Raw genomic sequence first — 18,700 nt, 5'->3', positions numbered from 1 at the left:
TATTGTCACATATAGCCAGTTTTAGGCTTTTTAGTTGACATTACAATGACTTTTTAGCATTGCTTAATGCACTGCCACTGGTTTTAAAACGCAGAATATCTAAGTCTCTCGCATGGACCATTCCAGCATTGTTAAACAAAAGAGAAAGAAAATCTGTTAAAGTCACCCATAATCTCGTTTCACCATTTATCATTTGTGATGAATGAAGTTTATGTAGCGTGTGGTGATTAGAGTAACTGTCCTCTCCTCTATGTCCCATTTTCTTCTGTGATTAATTGAACCTCTGGGCAGTTACTTCATGTGAGTGCTAAAGATAATTTTCTTTCTTTTAGCAAACAGCTGTGGAAGAAAATAAAGAGCGGTTCTATTTATTCTCACCACTTTTCTCATTTACTGTGATTATGTCAAGTTTATATGTGTAGCAGTTCATTACAATTACAAGAAAGCATTCATTTTTTGAAAATGTTTTTTTTTGTCTGCTGGACTTCCTCTGACAGAATAAACACCCTTTTCATAGCTTCTCTCATGCCTCACCACACTACATACAGTGTTAATTGAGAATATTTTGTTGTTTTTCAAGTTAGCTTCATTCTTTCCAACAAAGTGTGAAGTCTGAGAGACAAGGAGGCGTGTGTTCATGTCAGGGATAAAAAAGTCCTACACAACAGATGGCCAGTGTTGGAGTACAGTCAGACACTCCAAAAAACTTTTGCTAACTTAATGATCTTATAAACACAGTAGGCAACTGTTTGTATAATACATGTTTTTATTCCCTCTGCAAAGAGAATAAGCAAAGAGTAGGTTACGGTGAAAAAAAAAATACTGTAGCTCCAGGTTTGCTGCTTTGACAGAAGATCAAACACACACAACCACAGTCCTCTCTGACCTGTTTGTAATTCAAGGGCTATCCATGCAACACAAGCAGACCTGGTGCTTCCACCCTCAAATGTAACTCAACCTCAGCTGCAATAACATGCAATGGGGAGAGAAGACAAGCATGAGGGAATATCCTCAAAGCAGTCAGGTATGATAAATCCTATCGGATTTTACACGGCGATCGTCTCCCAGTGTTTACAAGATCCCTCTCTCAGTGTGGTTCTACCTGTTAAAATAGAAGTGACAGTTATGGAGATATGAGTTTACATCTTAGGGAAGATAATACAGAACGTACCAAGGAGCCATCTCTTTCCCAGCGTGAGTGCTTGATGATTGATTGATGACAAGTATCAAAGACTACAACAGACGCTGTCAGTGGTTTTTGCAGATGATTGTCTTGCAATGGAATCGGTTCTAACAACAGACAGGAGTCAGGGCTTTAGTAGCCTTTAACTGATTGGAAAGACAAGAAAACAATGAGTCATGTCCTGAGACACACAGCTGTATTTGCTTAGAGATATGTACCAGATGTGAACAATAAAAAAAAACCCAAACATTTGAAGCCATTTATGTAACTGAAAATAGATAAAACAGTACAGTTGGTAGACTGTTGACAACAGCAGGACAAATAGTCTCTTAATAATACTATACACCTTGCATTCAGAGCCCAAAGGTCACTCATGCCAAGTTTGTCAGATCTGTAATTAACCTTTCATTTTTAAATAATGACTTAATGGAACGTCCAAATCCTTTTTCTTATCTGAATCATTTCTATCTCTGTCATTGTACAGATTCAGTATTGAGGTAAATATGGTTTTACAATAGGCCCAAGACGGATACACCAGTGTGACTCTCATCCATCTGAAGGGAATCTACCAATAATAACTATTAATAAAGTCTGTCAGAGGTAAACAAGGATATGCAGGGATATACCACTCCCTGCTTGAAATTTCTTATTATTATATTCCATTAAATACGGTATATTCGCACAGTGAGATTTCTTAAAGGGAAATAAAGCTTTTCCCTGGAGTACAGTAATCAACAAATCTGTGTTGATTCCAAAATCCACCAAACTTTGATCTTAGTAGAAGCAGAAAGTGGGAGAACCATCACTCAGCAAGACATTACTCAGATCATTACTGCAGATCATTTACTGAAGGGTCAATTCTGCACATCTGGCAGTCCTGTAGATTTCAACAGAGAAACCTGTTACATCATATCACAGGGCAGAGAGCTTTTTAATTAAATGTAGTACAATTATGAGTGATATGAGAACCCACAAGTCCCTGCAAAGCTACCTCTGGGTGATGAAGAAGAAAACATTATGAAGAATCAGCCTGAAGGGCTTCGTCTGCTGTCTACTTGCCCAGAGTTTTCATAATCGGCCAAACACTTTAGCTGAGCACCTTCACATTAAGTCGCACTCATGCATTTCTTTTTTCGATGTAATAATATGAATAATCATGATTTTGTTTTTGGGCCCACATTGTCACTTTTATTTGACATGTAAGGAATCTTGAAGTAGTAGTAGCACTTATTTCAAAGACAAAGCAATTCACAGCAGGATGTCCTGGTGACTGAGTGGTCTAAGATGCCTGTAACCATGACAACCCTGGTCTGGGTCACCTGGTGACCCTTGTTGCAAGTTTTCTGACACTGACTCAACAAATTATTCAATAATTGTGAAAAAAAAGTATCTTTAAAAAACAATGAAGCAAATAAAATGTGCAAGTAGGAAACAGTAAACAATGGTTGTCATGCACATCCAGATTCACTGAGAGATTTTTAGCTGCAAAAAACTTTATTTGCATACACTTTACACATATGACCTATTATGGCATTCAAGTCCAGACTGTATCCCAGAGTGGTGTTTGTTCACATGTTGGAGATGGAGACGAGAGCCGTTCCCACTCTTGTTCTATAGAAAGAAATAGTAAAAGGATCTCACAATGGATCTTTGTGCCATAAAGACAGTGGAGTCGCAGTTTTCCAGGCTTCCCCCCTGATGAGAGAGGTAGGGGTGAGCAACAGAGGGATGGTGGGAGGAATAAAGAGACTACAGAAGGTTACCTCTGCTGACTTCTCTATGGTAAACACAAACAAAAGCAGAATCCACCCTGCTGTCACTCGGGCCTCTGTCACAGCTGGTGTGTCACAAGTGAAGTGTTTGCTCTCTCATGGCTTCGCTCCTCAGACACGCAGGTGACATATAAGGCCTGACAAATGACTTAGACTCACCGCTGGAACTGCAAAGATACAAAAGCTGCTAAACACACACACAGACATAGATACATAATAAATACAGTGTATATATATACACACACTCAGACACCATTTAAAAGTGCTCAGGTGCTTTTACTCTAGTAAAGAGGGCTCTAATGTGTTCAACAGGCATAAAATATCTTTGGACACTACAAGGCCATCAATTTAAACCTGATTTCCTCAAGCATTACTACAGCAGGGCATTGTTAGAGTGCGTCAACATTTGTGTGAATGGATATTCTAGGGTTGAGAAAGAGAGAGAGAGAAAGGTCTTTTCATCTCTGTAATTGTTTAATTAGACTCTCTTGGGTAACTAATTGTTCCACCTCATTTGTACAATGTAATATTACATATTACATTGTCTTTTAAGTTGTTGTTGCTGGCTGCAGAGTAACATCAGACTCTAGCTTACACCAAAGTGCCTCTCAATGACACAGTATGTTGTTAGGTACACAAGTCATTTTCTCAGCCATATCCTATAAAAAAAAATGTGTCTGTGAAGATTCTCAGTCATTGAGGTCATGGGATTTTCTACCTACTAAGTGCTCAGAGTGTATTTCTAAGGGCTATACTTCAATTCAGAACAGAAGACGCCTTTTGGATGAGACGTATTCATGAACCTCAAGCAAGTCTAGTTGCCTTTGTATAGCACTTATTAATGACGAATATATAATTTACTGATGCTTTATTATAGCAGTTATAATCCAATAATGATATATTATACTATTAAGCCATTAAATCTGCAGTAAATGTATAGATGTTAGTAAGTCATTAATAACTGTTTTCACAACATTCCACAAGGTCTGCCGTTGTAAAAGGTTGTTAATAAATAGACTTTTCCAGAAAGTAAGTCATCAAACCGTCTATTGGAAAGGTATTCCTGATGAGGATAAATCTGCCATGCAGGGATTTTTTCATAGCCTGGCAACCCAAGAGTTGTTCTAAACCTCTATAACCACTATTAACAACTAATTAACTATTAATAAAGCCATCAGTCATACTTTATAAACCTTTTATTAAGGGAAAGTGGAACAATTTCTTTTTTACAGTTGTCATAGAAATCCTTTTTAACAGCTTTTTCAAATGTGGCACCATGTAGATCTACAGTCTGTCAACAAACGCCTCCCTGCCTGTCAGCTTGAAATATACAGAACATCAAGCCTGTGCGGTGCAGATGGAAATGAAGTTTATATGGCTTCTACAGTGTGTCAGTGTGCAGGTTTGTGCCCCCTCATTGTGAGTCAACAGCCTGTTCCCTCCTGAACTCCTGAATAACTAAGGTGACAGACAACACACCAACTTCCCTGGTCTGTTAAAAACACACTGAAGCACCCAGATGACAGTGTCTGCCAGGAAACACACTCAGTCCCTGTCGCTACAATGCTTTGAAAAGCTGCTGCTGTTCATGATATGAATTCAAATATTCTTTTTTTTCACCATGTGAGGAACACATTATTCCCATCACAAAGCCACAAGTGTACACAAAACTGAAAACACTTTTTCATGTAAATCTGAGAGGTTTTGTATTCATGGTCATGATCAGGGACTTATATGCATTTTTTATTTTTCTTCTATTTATATTCATATTGGCTAAAGACATTTCTGCCACTGGTGACATTCTTGCTATCACACTCCTCTTTCACTGTAAACATCAGCTCTGCCAAAAGAAAAGAAAAGAAGTAAACAATGGATGCAACAAGAGCATGAGGATGCAACTGTGTGTGTGTGCAAAAAAAAAAAAGAAAAAAAGGAAGGTGCTGTAAAGACACAATTGTCCCTTTAAAAGATAATGGTTTGTGTATATGTGCTGTCAGCACAGCACTGCCTTCATGGTTAGACTTCACGATCGAAGCATCGGTGGTGGTGTTGGTGCTGGTGTGTCATTCCTGAGCAAATTTACCCACCAGGCTTTTCACTTCACACGGTCTGTGCTCTGTGTGTGTGTGTGTGTGTGTGTGTGACAGAATAGCCTGTTAGAAATGATCCCTCAGCCTCTGCTGAGATGTGCCACATCTAAACAGTAGCCATGGTGAAAGTAATGCAGAGATAAAAGTGGGAGGTTTCCAAGGCAATGGAGTCTGAAGAACAGAGGGGGCAAATCAAATCAAATCATTGTTAGATCTATGGAAGAATGCTTGATGATTGTGAGGATGATGATGATGATGATGATCCCTATATGTTTACTAATGCAAAATGTGACCAGAAAGGCTGAACATAATACGTTTAAATTCAATTAAATGACATTTGTGTGTGTGTGTGTGTGTGTGTGTCTGCGTGCGTGCGTGTTTGTGTGTGCGTGCGTGCCTGTGTGTGTGTGTTTGGAAGGAGGGGTGGGTTTTGACAATATGAGGAGGCTCACGTGACTGTCTCTTAAATTCCTGTTTCCCTGCAGCGCAATTTGTCAGAGTACGGATGGTGCCTCGCTCGTCGACCGCATGTCTGTTCATTTTGAGCACAGGCGCTACAAGGACCTGACTGCTTGAACCCTTCAAGCGACGCTGCTCTCTCTTCATCATGTTGTTGGTACAGTTTTGAGCTCGCCTGTGTCTTTTGTTTGTTTGTTTTTCCTGCTGAAGCCTTTGACTTGACTGGTACCAGGAGGAGGAGGACTCGGCTCCTCTGCCAGAGAAAAACCCTTTGCAGGAAAAAAAAAAAAAAAAAAAAAAGAAAAAAGAGAAGAATGCAACATCAGACTGCAGCTGCTCCAGTGTTAACTCTCCTGCACTGATTTCCACGATAAGGTTATTTGAACGCAACCTTTCAAGCGTTTGTTCTCGCCAGTGCACGGCCACTAGAGAGGACAGAAGAAAAGCGGAGGAAAGTGCTGCAACGTTACAAGTCGGGGATCATCACCCAAGACCCAAGAGCGTCCTCGACTTGCAGGGTCTCACCCTAAAACCAGAGGAACCATGTCATCTACGAAATTCAAGAAGGACAAGGAGATCATAGCGGATTATGAGACCCAAGTGAAAGGTGCGGTGTGAGTGTGATGTGTGTGTCCGCTCCCTGTGTGCATTGTCTCTGCAGAGCCTTGTCCGTCCAGCCTGACTCCTTCATGTTTTTGCTTTTCTTTTATTTATTTTTTTACTCGCGTTAACACGGTGCTGCCGTCTCTGTGTAGGATACGCCTTTTTGTACAGCGTTAAAACAGATAGCTAGTGGTAGACTTTCCCCCGTCAGATGACAGGCAAACCGTGACAGTCAGTCCAATGACAAGAGCATCAGAGTGCCAGGAGCGTTTTATTTTCCTGCATTTTTTTTTTCTCTGTCATGTGCAAAAGGTTTCTCTCGTTAATTCACCAACAGCCAGAGGGATTTCTGTGCTGAATGTTAATTTGTCATAATGTGGTAATAGGATCCTGGTTGTGCAAGCTTTGTTGCTGGGTAAAATGATCCCTGTGTTGAAATCAGTGCAGGATGGAGGATTATGTGGTGGTATTATTATTATTATTATTATTATTATTATTATTATTATTATTATTATTATGACACCTCATTCTTTCACATTGTGTGGCCTGCATTTGGTTTACGGTGCCCAGCGTTGTTCCAGATGTTGCACAAATATTTGGGAATTTTTGATTTAGAAGAAGATTTAATGAACACTGTGTAGGCCACTGTATGTCAAATACATACTCATTTTAGGATGGCTTCTGTTCAGAAGGTGGTTTCAGCTTTCACCCACAGACCTGACCATCACACTCACCTTCTATCTTTGATTTATTATCAGTGATTGACTGTTTTCTCTCTTACTGCTCTCACCTGGTACCTCTTCCACACACACACACACACACACACACACATCACAGGTAAAGGGCATGGCTCTGTAGCGTCTTACTTCATTTCAGAGTCATCATTATCTCAGATATCAGCGTTGGTCTTAAGAATCCTGACTAGTGGATTCATTGCTCGCTGGGATGCAAGATGTTTTTGCCATCTTTATTTTGACATATATTCCTGCTTTACCTGTGTACCCGTGTGCATATGATGCCCCCCTGGAGATAATGATTGATTGATTAAATAGAAAAAAGAGAAAAAAGGGCGCAGATGATAACTGGGAAATGACATATCCCAAGTCCGTGAAGGCAGTGATTAAAGAAGGATCTAAGACATACAGGCCACCTGAATAAACATCCACAAGATGCTTTCAGTGACAGTTCGTTCTGCTTAGTTGTGTAAAAATGAGGGGGTGTATTCTACACACAAACAAAGAGCAGACATATCCCTAAGTGGAGCTGGGGTTTAGTTTCAAAGCCCTGGACCTATCATTCTCCCTCTCAGTGGTCTCACTAATGTTACACCTCTGGGGTTTCAGCTGATCGCCCCCCGAGTCTCGACTTTCTCGGAGTGCAAAGAGTTGGATTTGTAGGATTGATCTACAGACACATTCCTCTTTGTGTGGAAAATGTATCAGCTGATTGATTTTTACCCACCAGACTTTCTCTGCCTCTTATCACATTACTTTTGTCTTGTGGCATGAGCTGGCCATTTTGGAGGGGAAAGAAAATGCTTGTAAACATCTCTTGTTTCCATTTTATTCTCTAGCTTTCCACTTTATTCCACACCATTTTTTCTTAGTCATTCAGGTATCAGTTATTTAGTTTAGATCCAGCTGTGTCATGGGAGAATAGCTCATTTCATAGGTCCAGGCCCTGTCTGCTGCCTCTTTGCAATAGACTGTGTGAGGGAGAAGGATCTTAATTTATGGAGACTGCTGCTTGTTTCTCATTCGCAGCTGCTGTGTTGCATGGTCTACAGACGCAGAGGGCTCTGCTCCTGTGATCCAACAATGTTATGAGTTGAACCAGGCTGTGAACGAAACCGTAATGACATTCAGATTGGAAATTGCACCTGTCTCATTCTGAGTTATTGCTGTATGGTTAATGTGTACATGGCAGCAGGGGCCAAATCATCAGTGTGTCATTGATTGGGTCATAACAAGATCGTACGGCTGCTTTATTATGTATGAGAGCTAATAAATGGGCGACAGAGAAAAATCACTCGGTTTCAGCAGTAGCTTAACAACAAAGAAAAAACACCACCACTACCTTTGCTATGCCTAAATACTGTTAGTTAGTTTAAATGTGATGACTGCAGATGGTCTTAACATAAAATTTAACTCCGCTAGAATAACCCCCTGCCATGAATGAATTCTTGACGACCCTCGAGGCTGGCTGCCAAAGCCTCGGTCTCTGAAGGACCCTGGGAGATGGTGTTCACTTTGTTCAGGCTGTTCAGCTGGCAGATCTTGCATTAGCATTTCAATAGAGAGGGTTCATAGTCTGAACAGAGAGGGACTGGCTGAGGAGCTTGGACTCCGTTTTGTAGCTAACCACCGTGCGGTCGCTGGTCTGCAGCTCTGTCTCCTCCGGTTTGCTAGTTTTGTAAGCAGCTTGTGCAAGTGTTGCTCTCGGGCTGTTTGACATTTACAACTGAGGTTCTGAGGCCAAAATATGGTTTCAGTATAAATCCATACTTTCCCATCAGCAGGACAGGGATGACTTGAACTTTTAGTCCATAGAATATGCAGAACTGCATGTTTTATAAGTCCAGTGATCACAAGTGAACTCTGCTGACTTTAAGAAACAGATTAAGGATGTGGCCCACAGATAGCTGATGAGAGGTGGCGATGATACAGCACATGCACAGAACAAAGCTTTCAAACAAAACCTGAACACTTTAAGGACACTAGTAAATTTTAAGACATGTATGCACCCAGGCTAGACTCCATTGTCCTTTTATAATTTTTTTTTTATTACATTGGTCTTGAGTTTACATCTTTTTGCTGTAGTGTACTTTGGCTGGAGAGACAGCAGGTCCTGTTGGCTGGCTTCCCTGAATCCCCCTCTGCAAAGAATCACTGATTCATTGTACTTGGAGTGCAGCACAGTGTTACCCCACTCTCTCTCTCTCTCTGGCACACTGGACTCTTAGTAATGGTATTAATCCTGCAGTATGTTGAAGATAAAAGTCAGCATATAGTGAGAGCTTTAAATGTGTTGGGTCAGATGGATAGCTCATGTTCAAAGCCACATAATCTACACATTTTAGATAAAGCTCATGGCCTGCCATGGTTGTCATTTCCTAGATGTAACCGTTGTTTACACTGACAGCGCTGCACCCACACACAAAGACAGGCACATGTCAATGAATTGTGTTGTTGAGAGAAAGTACAGTTCTGATGTGATGAAAATGACACAGGACTGAGAGTGTTGTCATTTGTTTTTCCTCCAGGCTACAGACAACTGCTCTGATCAGGGAAATTATGCAGGCAACTGCTCAAAGAACATTTTCGGTGTCCCCCAGTTCTAGGCGTTAATGCCAAGCACACACAAACACGCACAAACATACACACGCAATCACTTGAGGTGATACTGAAAAGGAAGCGTGGTTTTTACACCTCTCGGTTCAGGTTTCTTTTTTTTTTTTTGTTCGTTGTTCGTTGCTCATTGCTATAGTCTTTGCTGGTTCTTTTCTGTCACACCAAGTGCAAACAAGCTTAAACTCCCCAGCAGCCCTGATATAACCCTGAAAGTAATCTGATCAACATATATTTCTAAACTAGCTGTAGCAGCTTCCGTAACACAGGGCTCCGCAAGAAGCGTGTATGTCTAATTTTACAGCAGAGTGCAAACTTAAGTACCTTATTCAGGAACTAAAGGCATGGTTTAAGTCTCATCAGAGTAGATGATCACACACCTTGCTAATTCAAAATATAAAGTGATATCATTTTAAATTCTCTGCAGTTTTATAATAAATACATTTTTATTGATCTTCAGCTTGCAGTGTGTTTGGTAACAGCAGTCAGATCTCAGCAAATGCCCGGTGTGGTCACAAACCACACTTCTAATCGCTTATATAACCCTAAACATTGTTTGGTGGGTTTGGTTAAATGTGTATGAGCATTATGTGAGACACTAGGTGTGTTTCTGTTTGTTGTTGCTCCAGGCTACAGACAGCTTCCTCGCTGAGGGAGTTAAATGTTGAAAACTGTTCATAGGCTTGTGGTGTTTGTTAGCAAAGTATCAATGATGGCTGAATACAGCCTGTGGTCTCTCTGCGCCCTGAAATTCCTACAGCCCGTCATGCCAACTCAGGTTTATTGCTGACAATGAATGTGTTGCTCAGTAAATGTTGGAAATTTGTCTCAAGCTCAGAGCTTGTTACCATTGTGGTGTTATTTCGTTAGTTACCTGCTGGGCAGCATGGAGCTGGCTGTGCAGAAACTGACATGTTGAGAGTTGAAGAAATGGTCACGCTGACTCACCAGCGGAGGATCGCCAGCTTGTTTAACAAACCTGCTGCTGACTGAGAGAAGATTAGCAAAAAAAAAAAAAAAAAATTCATCCACTAGCTAATAAGGCAGAATAATCTTTAGTGGGACAGCTTGTTTATTCTGCAGTCCAATCATTTTTGGGCTTCATTAAGGAATGGTTTGTTTGTGTAGAGTGGCATTAACTAGTCAAACAAACAGGCAGCCCAAATAAGCTCTATTGCTGCTGACTCAAGATTTCATACTATTAATACACAGTGATGTTTTAAAGAAAAAGTTTTTCTTATTTTGGACAGTAGACTTATTTGCATCAATGCCAAGAGTTAGATGAAAAGATTGATACCACTCACGTGTCTGTATGCTAAGTATGAAGCTACTACCTGCAGCTGGTTAACTTCGCTAAACTTAGCATCAAAACTGAAAACAAGGGGAAACAGCTAGCTTGGCTCCGTCTAAATTTAACAAAACTTACATGAGCTCACACATTTTATCTTTATACAAAAACATAAGTGTGAAAACAACAATTTGTCACTCTGTTTCCCTCTTTTTCCAGTCTTAATGCGAAGCTAAATTAGCTGTTTGCTGGCAGTGTCTTAATACATAATGCACAAACACGAGAATGGTACGGATCTTCTCCTGTTAACTATTGCCAAGAAAGCAAGTGACTGTCCTCCTGTGGAAAGCAGCCCCGTAGGTCGTCTGTGCAAGCAGCTTATCACGACCCATAGTTAGCTACGCTTTATTGTTAGTTGAGCTCCAGTGGTTGTAGCAATTATGATGGGAGAAAAGGAGAAAGTCAGGTGATGCAGTGTATAGAGTGACAATGTCTGCGTTAGGTGAAGAAGTCCACTTGTGTCTTCAGCCCTTTTAGAAAACAATACATTCATGTCATACTGATGTCTCATCATGTGATTGGTAGATCATACTAGAGTAACTTAGCAGACTGGTCTCTGGAAACTCAGTATGATGAATGCAGCTGCCACATGATAAATTGAGAGTTTGTTCTGTCTGTTTCACAAGGACTCGAGAGATAATTGGCCTTTCATGAAACGGCTGATCTGCCAGGCATAGATTATCATTTAACACAGTCTCAGAATAGTTCTTCTGGTTTGTGATCGTAGCATTGATAAAGAATACAAAGGTCCATTTAAACAGAGAGAAGAAACAGTTTCATTTTCTTGGTTGTTTGGTGCCAGTCAGTGAGAGTTCACTGCTCATTTCATTTAGTTGTTTATGCTGAAAGATTTTTAATCAGCACTGTCTGGAGAAGTGTAGCTTTCTACACCCTGATTGTATTACAAGTCCAGTAATGCACTGCTGTTTGCTCGGGGACTAGAAACCTAGTTACAGGGCTGTTAAACTTAAAATGTAAAAAACGAGTGGTTGATCTGACACGTGAAACCTGCTCATTAAAAGCTCTGTCTTGTCTGTGTCTTTTATTCTGCCATCATTGTATTTTCCAATAAGAAGACCCTTAAAGTCTTATACATAGACCTTCATCAACCTGTATTTGTAGAAATATAAGGTTAATGCTATATATATCCTTGTATTTTGCGATTGGAGAGTCATTCTAATAACAGGAAACACTGTACTAGCTTAAGTCCCATGTGAAAAGGATGTGAACTACGACTGAGAATATTTGGATTCAGTCTTCAGTCATAACCTGGGCTTATATAGGCAGGTGGCTTTCCCTGATTTTTTTTTTTTGTTAATGCCACAATTTTAAATTGTTGTTTACTTTAATGATCCAACAAAGGTATTAGTTTTTTTGTCTCAATACAATCACTGACAAGTTTCTGAAGATAGTGTAAGAATGTAAAATGGTGAGTGACTACAACTAGTAGCTATAGCAGTTGCCAGTTTCATTTTAAACCATTCTGATTTCATCAACATAGATATGAAATGAAGAAAGAAGAGCATATGATATTGTTAGAAAATTGAGAAATCAACAGTAACAGGAAATGTTGCCATTTGCTTTATTGTTTGCTTTGCTGTCCAACACGTATCCATGGTGATATTCAGAAATAGTTAACATAAGAAGAAGAAGAAAGTCTGATTAAAAAAGCGCTTCCTGCTGGGAGAAAGTAACCTTAGAAACAGAGGAAACAGGGCAGTTGTGCAAAAATAACTCTACTGTGTGAGTTTGAGAAAGTCACTATTTGATGAAGTAATTAGTTAAGTCCTTACAGTGTAGGCTAGGGACCTGCTTGATGAACTTTATTATGTACCAGTGAAGCACATGTCCCACAATAGAATTTAGATAATTAAAGAGAGTTCCTCTTTGCAGCTCTGATGGTAGAAATAGCACCATATGTGGCACAGGCTCCGTAGTTATTAGGAGCACAAAACAGTGGTATTTTGTTACATGCAAGCTAATGAATTGTTTGCTGTCTGGCTGCAACTAATGATGATGATTTTCAGAATCGATATATTTGACTAATTGCATCCTGAAATTACTTGTTTTGTCTGAGCAACAACACAAAACCCAAATATATACAGTTTACTGTCACTGAAAAGTGACAAATCCTCACAACAAAGAAGTTACAAATAGGTACTGTTTTGCATTTTTTCTCAATACGTTTCTTGAATGTTTAATTGACAACTCTAGTTTACAATTTACTATAATTGTAGTGTATGTTGTCTCTAGAATGTGCCCCAAAATAACTGAACTTCAACCTGAAACCTGCAGAAAATAAGGGGCTCCTTTGTTTGTAAGTCATCAGTGGCTCACCAAAGGCAGAAACACAAAGGTGACACGTCTGTCCTCTTTTTCTCAGTTTTTTCAACTGAACTCTGCAATCAGTTTCACCTCCTCTGAGCCAGAGCAGAGGTGTTTTTGTGTAATTGAAAAATTGTTAAATGTAGCTGTTGTTTCAGACGCCCACACACTCTGCTTTTATAAAAGCTAAATGTTGTTGAATGAACTGAATCATTTAAAACTTCCTGTGTCTTGATGCATTAACAAAGGCATATGCGGTGGGAGTATTTGACTTTAATTTGATGCAATTAGTGTTCAGAAGGAAAAGGTAAAATTAGGTTTACTGCTCTGATGAGATGCTGCTGCACCCCATCAGCGTCACACACAATTTTTATACCATGTCTCAGTGCATACAACCCGTACGTGCCTCCTCACTCACTGCTGCCACCTATCCACATCCATCAGAATCCACCTCTCCGCCAATAAGCTGCTCCCAAGGGACTGGTGCACGCCCGTGTTGCCATGGAGACACCTCTCAGCCCGGTCCTGCAGAGCCTGGATCCTGGATACGGCAAAAGATGGACAGCTAGAGTCTGAAAGGGCGTGTTTCTGATTTCCTGAAGCATCACACACGTGTAACGTGCTGACGTGATGACGATATGGGCACCAGAGAGGAAATCAATGAGAGGGAGAGAGAGAGCGATGAGGAAGTCTGGAATGATTTTCCTCTCCTTGCACTGGGAATCTGAGCCTCTGCTGAATGTTTGTTTTATTGTCATTATGGGCTGAGCGTTTTCCTCGAAGTGTGTGGTTGAAGGTTTATTACAGTTTGGGAGGCTTAAATGAGAAGTCTGGCTGTTTATTGTCAAGCTTTATGTTAAAGATTGTAGCCTAGGTAGCATTTATTTTCAGGGAGGATAGTGTGAGCGCAAAAAGCTAAATTGCTTAAGACAAGCTGATTTAATGTACATTTTTACTCTCTAGATTTTTAGTTTGACAGAATATCCAGTGGAACGTGGCACAAACCAGCCGATAATTAGGAGGGGGGGGATTGAGAGTGAGGGACGGCCCAGCTGACTGACAGCTGACATCTTGCTGTAAGATGCTCCATCGGTTCACCTCTGCTTAGCCATTGATTGGTCTCAGCTCCTGTTGTCTTATCTTTGAGTACACATGCTGCAGCAGTCTGGGCTAATGAGGGACCAGGCGAGATAGAGACAGAGGACTAACATCAGGAGCATGCCCTCATGAATCCAAAATTGCATTAATCATTATGGGATTTGAAAAAAAAAAAAAAAAAAAAAAGAACAGAGAAGTGGGGGATTAGTTCATCGACTGGAACTTGTATTATGAGACTCAGTGCGGGGGACAGAGAGAGAGAGTGAATTAAGGTCTAGATAAGGGTTGCGTTTGTCTGTGTGTCTGCTTTTCATGTGAATTTGGCTCTGCAGTGTAGAGCCCAGATACTGCAGAGCTGAGTTGGGGATTAGGTTAGTGAATTTGGCTCGGAGTTGCTTTTGTCTGGTGTGTGTGTCTAGATGCTGTATGTGTGCGCATCTTAACGCATGATGATGTGAATGCCCAAAGACATTATTTTCAAAGTGTTTAAAACCTTCTGAGGCTGTTTATGATTTATAATTTGCCCGCATTACACGGAGACATGTAGTTCTGTCCTCCACACTCACTGCACCAATATCTGGTGTTGTAACAAAAGCACAAAGTGGAATCTGTCCCTCATATTGTTTCACTGAAACGCTTAATTATTCACCATCAAACTCCGCTGTAAGTGAGATCATATTTTAGCTTTGTTATCCCGCAGTGAAGTGATCCATCTCTCATGATCCTCCTTTGGCTGCCGGCTGCCCTGTGCAGCCAGGCTTCCCCTGCTGCCCTCAGGATGCTCTACAGAAAACATCTCATTCACTGCACTCCAATGTTCATTGCGTCAAGACATCACGTGGTCCCCCCCTAAGAGCAAACTTGCAGTAAAATGCTGTACTGGTGCATCACCACTGGTGTCCTGAACTGACTTCAGGAGAAGGCGCAGGTTTTATTTTTTATAAGATAATATAATATAATCAGTAACATCTTGTTGTCAGTCCATAAATGTGTCCATATTGCGCTTTGAATTCATCAAAGGCAGTGATACCTCAAGTGCTGAAATAATGTGAGTCCTTTTATAACCATCGATCAGTTTTGCCTTTTTGTATCCGTTAGGGAAGTTGTTGGCAATGTTTTGCACTGAGCTGCATTTCGACTGAGGGAGGCGCAGAATAAAACATCACAGAAGAGCTCCACACCCACATCACATCTGCAATATAATCCATGTCTCTGATGTCCGTTTGTGTCTTCCATACAATCCCTTTTTTGGGTAAAATACAGCACACTGCTTCTGCTTCAGTCCTCATATATGACCCTGTTAAACTTACAAGCAGGCACGTGTGTCGCTTTGTGTGCTGGCTTTGTTCACTCTTTGTTCACTCAAAGTTATCACCCCAATAAAGAAAATACACACTCAACAAAACCAGATGATCTGACCAAGGGAAGAGCAATAAAATGACCTCTGTGCAAACCAAGCTCAGTATGGCCCATAAAGACGTTTTCCCTATACACAGCCATTACAAACGTCACAAACAGGAACCCTGAAATCAGAGTTTGATTTCAAAAGAAGCGAAAAGGTGCATCACTGAATTATTTTTTATTGCTGTTCAACTGTTCAGGGGGGGCCGACAGGAAGTCAGCCTGCCCAGCCAGAGGAAGTCTCTAATGCAGATGCTATCAACCAGCCGAGCCAGAGAAAAGCTGTGCAGTGTGTGTTGTATGGGCCCAAAAAATGCAAACACCCCTGAAAGCCTACAAATGTTTTTGCCGTATACGTCTTGCATCCAGTTCTCCTAATACATCCATAGTTCCAGCCAATGCACATGCGCTAACAAGCTTGGCAGGGGAATGCATAAGAATGGAGATGGAAGCTGGTGTTTAATGCATTTTTCTTTTCACATACAAAAGCTGTTTGTAGTGCCACTCCAGCAAATGTGTTTCAATTCATTCAACCTAAACCTTAATTTGATATAGCTGCACTTATTGCTAGACACATCACCATGCTTTGCTATAACACAGCTGCCAATACAGGATTCTGTCTGTGAGGGTCAAAGTTCATGGATCTCCAACATCCTGCTATTGTTTTCAGAGGTTTTCCTGTTCTACGAGGACACAAGTGTCCACCATGTTTTCAATTCCTGTCCCTAAACGGCGCAGCAGAAATAATACTGTGGAGCAGGTGTCCAGTGGAAGGGGTAGTAAGAATGATGATGTATGGACTTGAGGTCAGGAATGTAAAGTGTCTGTGATGAATAGTAACTGTTCTCTTAATATGTCAGTATGTCACAAAGAAGCAGCGGAAATGAAGCTGCCTCTACATTAATAGATGGCTGTTTATCTTTGACATAATCAGACTTTAAAATGGATCTGTTCTGCTCATACATTAATAGATATACATACGCACAGGCACACACAAATTCTCCTCTATCCCAACGTACTTTAAGTTTAATGAATTGCTGTTAGAAACAGTCTGCATTTTAATACAAATGGATGAGTTCGCGGTTATCTGCAGACAACTCTAGTCCAAAAGAAAAGAAAAGAAAGGTTTTTGATCTCAGCAGATCTAGTGTGAAAATATGACTCCATCATTAGTTTAGTATCTCATGAACCCACTGACTACAAATGTTACTGGATTTATGCAGCTTTTGGAATTACTTTTGCTTTTGCTTAACAGTATGCTGATGTTGTAGTGGACTTAATTATAGTCAATATATCGAACAGTTGAGAAACAGTGTTCATTAATGGGAAACGATGAAGTGAACAAGGCTGAAAAACGTTTGCATAACACAACAGGTCATTGCATATATTGTTTTTATATATATATATATATATATATATATATATATATAGGAAATAGTGTTAAGTAAGAAAATGTCCAAATTGAAGGAAAGGAAAAAACAATTTTTAATAGTAATGGCCACACATACTCTGGTCATCCAATTATAAGCTGTTATGAAGCTTTAAATGACGAATGTCACCTTCACACAAAGAATTGTAGCCTTCATTTGTATGAGTATGACCACGTTTCAGCTGCTCCAGTCTCACTCCCAAATTTCTCCATCAGCCTTTTTGTCTGAAGATAACCCCCTCCTTCCTTTTATTAAAAAAAAAAAAAGAAAAGCAGATGGCTCTTTCTCTAAATAGAAACGCATAGAGGCAACACACAGTAGGTCTGCCACAGATAATAACTGCATGCTTCATCAAGCACCAACATTAAAGGTTTAACTTGCCCACTTTGAATTAGAAGAGTTTTTGGTAGGTTGCCCAAACAAATCCCACCTGCACTGGGAGCACTTCCCATCCCATCCCTAAATCCAGTAACACTGTAATCAAAAGCACTGTTTGAAATGCTAATTTTTCTTTCTCAAATTAAAGGTCAACAACTTCAAATGAGCTTATGCTTTAATACACTGAATGCTTTGCTTTTGAACAACAGGCAATGCTAATAGTGATATAGTTAAACTGGCTGCCAAAAGTCCCCTTTTCATTCCATAAATCAGTTGGTGTTGATTCATTTTTTTCCAGAACATTGCATATGCAATTTTATTAAGAGGCTCATTTGGAAAACAATGTTTTGTTTATGCTCGATTACATTCTAGCTGCAACACATTCAAGCTGGAAGTGGGGCATCCATGTTTGTGGGTTCAAAGAACTGTCTCATATACATGTGAGGAAGGTGAGGAGGTATTAGGGGGTGGGAGTATTTCAAGAGGCATTTATACAAAGGTTATGATATTATACAGATTCTATAGGAGGATGATATTAAACATTAATCCAAAGCTTGATCTGTTGGTGGTTTCGAGCTGGTGATCATTCTTGACAGCAATAAAGACTAAAACTACTCACTGAGTGTTTTATCTGTGCTATAAACACTGCTATTTTTATTTCTTCACTTGATACAAATCAGAGCCAATTATGGATATCAGAAGGATTTCTTTATGTGCAATCATCTTAACTTTGACTGCAGGCCTATATTCAGAGCATTCCTTCTCCTCACAGATTGAAAAGAAGCACAGAAGGGTCCCTCACTTTGAATAAACCACAGCGAATGAAGCCTCTCAAAAGAGCTGGGAATACTTAGGGAATAATTCTCCAATTGCTCATGGTTTCTCGGAGGGAAGGGCACGCACCACTTTGGTGTGTGTGTGACCTATTTTTCCAAACTCATCTGTCAAATGTAGAGCTGCAGCTGGTGGTTCAGAGTTCCCTTTTTGTGAAAGAGTGTTTTCAGAAGTCCTCCCTGTCACTCATGCGCATCGGTGTCACATTTTCCAGGGGCATTTCTTTTGGCTCGCCCGCTTTGGCACCGTTTGTCCCTGTAAAAATATTGAAGAAAAAAGACAAACCCGTTGCAAACAAGGAACATGCTGCTTGTCTGGAAAGGAAAGACGTTCTTGACTGATGTAGCAAAGTGGTATCTCTCCCCCGAGCTGGTTCAGAGCTCCTACTAAAAACCGAGCTTTAAGCCCTCAGTGCTTTGGGGCAGAGGGAGG

At 40.4% G+C, this 18,700-nt stretch overlaps 1 protein-coding gene across 2 annotated transcripts in view; it reads left to right on the top strand.

Moving 5' to 3' along the window:
• The first annotated feature begins 5,544 nt into the window (after positions 1-5,544).
• LOC111660764 (SLIT-ROBO Rho GTPase-activating protein 3) overlaps positions 5,545-18,700 on the top strand; it is a 56,223-nt gene continuing 43,067 nt past the window's right edge. For both annotated transcript variants that reach the window (XM_023414155.1, XM_023414154.1), the window contains exon 1: positions 5,545-6,111. In XM_023414155.1, coding sequence (XP_023269923.1) covers positions 6,048-6,111 — 64 coding nt within the window. In that variant the 5' untranslated portion in view covers positions 5,545-6,047. The remainder of the gene's footprint in view (positions 6,112-18,700) is intronic.

Source organism: Seriola lalandi, unplaced genomic scaffold, assembly GCF_002814215.2.
Source record: "Seriola lalandi dorsalis isolate HSWRI2012SDOR001 ecotype SW California unplaced genomic scaffold, Sedor1 jcf7180002054522, whole genome shotgun sequence".
NCBI classification, from domain to species: domain Eukaryota; kingdom Metazoa; phylum Chordata; class Actinopteri; order Carangiformes; family Carangidae; genus Seriola; species Seriola lalandi.
This window is presented reverse-complemented; position numbering and strand designations above follow the sequence as displayed.